Source organism: Glycine soja, chromosome 6 (assembly GCF_004193775.1).
Source record: "Glycine soja cultivar W05 chromosome 6, ASM419377v2, whole genome shotgun sequence".
NCBI classification, from domain to species: Eukaryota; Viridiplantae; Streptophyta; class Magnoliopsida; order Fabales; family Fabaceae; genus Glycine; species Glycine soja.
This window is the reverse complement of record NC_041007.1, coordinates 6,980,764-6,985,581: the sequence shown is the minus strand read 5'-3', so window position 1 is coordinate 6,985,581 and position 4,818 is coordinate 6,980,764. Positions and strand designations below refer to the sequence as shown.

At 30.8% G+C, this 4,818-nt stretch overlaps 1 protein-coding gene across 1 annotated transcript; it reads left to right on the top strand.

Moving 5' to 3' along the window:
• Positions 1–789: 789 nt before the first annotated feature.
• On the top strand, positions 790–4,344 carry LOC114415188 (ergosterol biosynthetic protein 28-like). Its single transcript, XM_028379778.1, has 3 exons — positions 790–987; positions 3,206–3,412; positions 3,879–4,344. Exons 1-3 carry the CDS (start codon positions 873–875, stop codon positions 3,944–3,946), a joined length of 390 nt encoding a protein of 129 aa, XP_028235579.1. The 5' UTR covers positions 790–872; the 3' UTR covers positions 3,947–4,344.
• The last annotated feature ends 474 nt before the right edge of the window (positions 4,345–4,818 follow it).

Here is a 4,818-nt window from a genome sequence, read left to right as displayed (position 1 = left end):
TAAAAATCATACACATTTTCTTCTTAGAAAACTATGATTTTTAATTTTTGATATAATTTTTTTACGCTAACAATATATAAATATTAAACTCATAAAATAATTTATAAAATTTCTTTCAACATGTTTTCAATTTTGTGTTGCAAAAATTAATGCAATTTTAATCATTGATCAATAAAATAAATCTAAAAAACTTAGTAATTATGTCTTACTATCGAATAAATTGCAAAGATATGTATCTAACTTTTAACAGTAATTTTTTTAACTTTTTAATGTTATTTTTTTTATACACATTTCATATTTTTATTATTTAATGATAAAATTTAAGCATTGTTATTCGTGTGTGCGGTACCCATATGGATTGTAAATTATCCGGTCAATCATGAATTTTGTTTCTAAATTATTTTAAATGATTTAATTTGATTTTAATTTTTTTAAAAGGTTTAATTTAATCTATAATTATTAAATATAAATCAATTTGATCCTTAAAAGTTTTAATTTGATGATAATTTTTTTAAAATAAATTAATCTGGTTGCTCAAATTATTTTAAATGTTTCGATTTAATTTTTTAATACTTAAAAATTTAGTGATGAAATTGATTTACTTTTTTAAGAATTTGGAAATCAAACTAAATATTTTAAAAATTCAAAGATCAAATTGATAGATTTGTAAGAAGATGAGAATCAAATTAAATTTAAAAAAGAAAATTGGAGGCGAAATTAAATCATTTATAATAATTTGAAGAGAAAATTGATAATTAAGCCTAAATTATCTCAAGGTTGGGGTTATTTGAAACGGCATCGTTTTAGCGAAGGGAGTGAAGTGATAGAGGAAACTGTAGAAGCGCACAGAGAGAGCTAAGTGGAGGAAGAAAATGAAGGCATTGGGATGGTGGCTGATAGCGGTAGGCACGCTTCGATTAGCTTCCGTGTGGTTCGGTTTCTTCGACATTTGGGCTCTTCGTCTCGCCGTCTTCTCCAACACTACAAGTAACTACTTCCACTCTTTCCTCATTTTACTCAAACAAACACGTAAAGTTGCTTACATAGATCATTCATTCACTTTCATCGATTAGTAATTTAGATCTTCACTTCTTCCGAGGTTAGATATTGTCGGTTGTGTTTGCTTGGGTGGGTACTGCACTGCTACTCCACTTGTTGTTGCTCACTGTTTCAGCAGCGTCTGAAACGGGGCTTGTGTTGTGTCATTCGATTTACTTTCAGAAATGAGTTTTCTTAGTCAGACAATCGAAAACGTTAGATCCAATGCATGACAATGAGATCTTCTAGATCCCAATGCACCGGATATTGTTATTCATCTTTTATTTATTTTTTATTTTTTTTTAGCTTTCACAAGGAAATGTCGTTGTTCCTCCTTTTGCGTCTCACAAGCTATCAGAATGTTTCCAGAATAGCTTCTACATCAATTATGTTTTCAGTTCCCAATTTCCCCTTTTTTTTCATGTTAACTGTGTATAATGTATGTATGCATCACGCAACCGCTTCAGGATTTTCTTAAAATACTGAAGCCTTCTTTAGCACAATAAAAGTGCAGGAGATGATATTAGAAAATTTTGTTTCAGTTGTGTTGTGAGATCATATGACAAGGTGTGATGTTCCAATCAGGGTAGAATTATATGGCAGGCATTGAATTTTATAATTATAGACTTATAGTTGGTAGGGGGGCCTAATTGTATTTTTACTCTCCATATTTTATTCTGTGTGATTTTAATTTTTCTAGTTTTAATTGCTCATATTTGATCCTAGTAATTTTAATTGTTTAAATGAAGTCTCTCATTTCAAAGTTTCATCTAATAATTAACAAAAATATAACAGAATTGTGATACATCATTGATTTGTATAGATTTGTAAAGGAAATATCTAAAAAACTTTCACACTATATATAAAAAATGGTTTCTATTCTATTTTATAATTTTTATTTTTTAAAAACATTTTATACATTTTTTTTTTACAAATGATATGTTACCCTTACACATGGGTTATATTTCTGATAATGATGGGATGAAATTGTAGAACGATAAATTTAATTTGAACAATTGAAAAATTATGAAGACTAAATGTGAGCAATTTAAATTAGGGAAACTAAAATTGCACATGAAGTATGTGGAAAAAAAAATGTAATTAAGCCTGAATATTGATCTAAATGCCAACATGTATTATTATATCGACGGAAATCTGGTTTGGCTAAGTGGTTAACCCAGTAGCAACTAAATCTTTTTGCGGGAGTGTCAATAAGAAAGCATAGGATGAGTTTGACTTGTCTCATAACAACAAACAACGTATATGCAAGTTGGATTTTGATTGTATGGATGAGATAAGGAAATTTAGCTTGCTAGGAAGAAAGAAAACAGTGAAAATCTGTTTTATGAGTCTTCTGGATAAATCCATTGGAGATTGTCTATCAACGTAAAGGATGATTTCAAAACATAGGAGGAGATAAAGGAAACAAGTCAATAAGTAATTAAGTATTTTGATTATTTTTAAATTCTGAGGTATTTCATGTAGGGATTTAAGATCTTTGACCCATTAAATACTGTTATCATTCTTGCTAACTGCATCTTTTATGTTTGCATAAGCTTTTAGAGCCCTGGTTTTAACCTGAATCAGCTTTGAACATCATTGATCTTGACAATGTAATGTTGCATAAGCTTTTAGAGCCCTGGTTTTATCCTGAATCAGCTTTGAACATCATTGATCTTGACAATGTAATGTTGCAATTTGTGTACATGCTTTTCCCAAGGCTATATGCTATCCTTTCCTAAATCATCTTGAAAGTTGTTCCCAATGTACTCAATCAAAGTAATTGTATATTTGGAATTTGAATCCTTTTATCTGCATTAACCCTCTTGCAGAAAGCACCGCATGCTTACGATGTGATGACACAGCTAATCAAAACAAACTAAGCGCTCATCCTTTAAGTTTGGTTGAATCTTTACTTCAAGTAATGCCTACGAATGGCAGAGCAGGCTTTGTTTTCATCCTTTTCAAATGATATGATATAGCTTTGTTGCACTTGTGATGAGAATACATTTTTCAGCATATTAAATTCAACAATATTCATATCACAATGCATTAGCAAAGTTGTTTTGCTGAATTTGTTTAAGCTTTATATTAATTATAATTTCAAACACTATCTTAATGTGAATTTCAGAATGATCAGAATTGATATGTTTATTAATTGTTGTAGTGACTGAAGTTCATGGGCGCACATTTGGAACTTGGACACTGTTGACCTGCACCCTTTGTTATATCTGCGCATTCAACCTTGAAAATAAGCCTCTCTACCTGGCTACTTTTTTGTCATTCATCTATGCATTCGGTCATTTCTTGACCGAATATCTAATTTATCATACAATGGAGATTAAGAATCTGACTACTGTTGGCATATTTGCAGGTATGAAATTTTAGTCTCATGTCCCGTCAAATTGGCATGCGTTACATTATTCTCTTTAATTTTAAACCAAAACTTTGTCTTTTTTTTCTTTTCTAATTTTCCCCCTTCGCCAATTATTTTTCTATATACCGTGGGTTATCTGTTCAATCATGCGGGCCATGTTTAATTATAGGTGACGAGAATATGTAGGCTTTCTTTCTACATTTTTTTATCCTTAATTTTGTGCCATGCTTAATTATTTCAGTTCTCTTCTTGTTGTATGCATTATTTGCTACTTTCTTTTTGCTCTCCCCAAGTCAATAAACTAAAAAGAGAGGGAAAGAATATCGTACGCCAATACATGTCCTCTACTGTGTACCTTTCGGCCCATTATTATTCTGAAACGACCTTGGTTTGGCTGATTTGTCCTCTTATGTTGGCATTATTTATGGATGGAACACATTTTAACATCAAAGTTTACTTATAGGAACATCGATAGTATGGATGCTATTGCAATGGAATGCACACTCGAAAGTCCACTTGAAGCACTCTTAGCCAGCAAAAATAGATGGGGCAAAAGTGCAGTACTATGATGGGTGATATTGGACTGTTTTAGATACAAGAGTCGCAGCTCTAGATATCTCATCCTTTTATTTGATTTTATTAGAAGACATTTCATGTTGATACCAATATATACGGCTACCCATTGCAGTTTACAAAATTATGGATCGATGCAGTGCTTCACCATGTTAGCCTCGTTTTGAAAATGCAAATCATTATTGGCTTTGCTCCGTTTTGCACTAACTGATTTTGAAGAGATGAGATCCCTGGTGTTTAGAATTTTGTATATGAATTCTTGTGCATATTAATTTTCTGTTTAGTGAGCTTCTTATATTGCAGAAGAGATTGCGTTCGTAGTTAGGAGCATGATAATTGCCAGAGGATTTATTTCATTCTGTGATTTCTGTCTAGTCTGCCTCAAGTGCTACCGTGTATAACATGAAACAAAGTTGGTTAGAATTCTCTTTAGGTATTACTGTAAGTAGTAAGGTAGTAGGCATGTTAGTGTCAGAATTATCATAAACTTGTGCCCAATTCGTCAAATCAATGTCACAAGATATAACACATAGACACGGATCAAGAAGGAAAGAAAAAAGATGAAGACGTAAGGTGACCGTCGATTTTTTTTTTTCATTTTTAAATAAAACAAAAAATATATTTGTTTAAAATTTAGAAAATATTTTTTCTGAAAATATTTTAAAAAACAGATTAAAAAACTGAAAACAATAAATTAACGTTTTCCCCATTGTTAAAGAATTTGATTTTTTTTTGCAATTACTGTAATTAGAACATTCAATTCATTGGTGAAACTCCCATATATCTTTACAAACTTTGGTCTTTTTAGTTGGTCATGAGATTAATTTTAG

Bases quoted from the DNA above. Each gene is read 5' to 3' on its own strand.
- LOC114415188 (XM_028379778.1), top strand. From the start codon at position 873: ATGAAGGCATTGGGATGGTGGCTGATAGCGGTAGGCACGCTTCGATTA. The intron at 988-3,205 runs GTAACTACTTCC...TAATTGTTGTAG, and splicing joins CGTCTTCTCCAACACTACAA to TGACTGAAGTTCATGGGCGC. The intron at 3,413-3,878 runs GTATGAAATTTT...GTTTACTTATAG, and splicing joins TACTGTTGGCATATTTGCAG to GAACATCGATAGTATGGATG.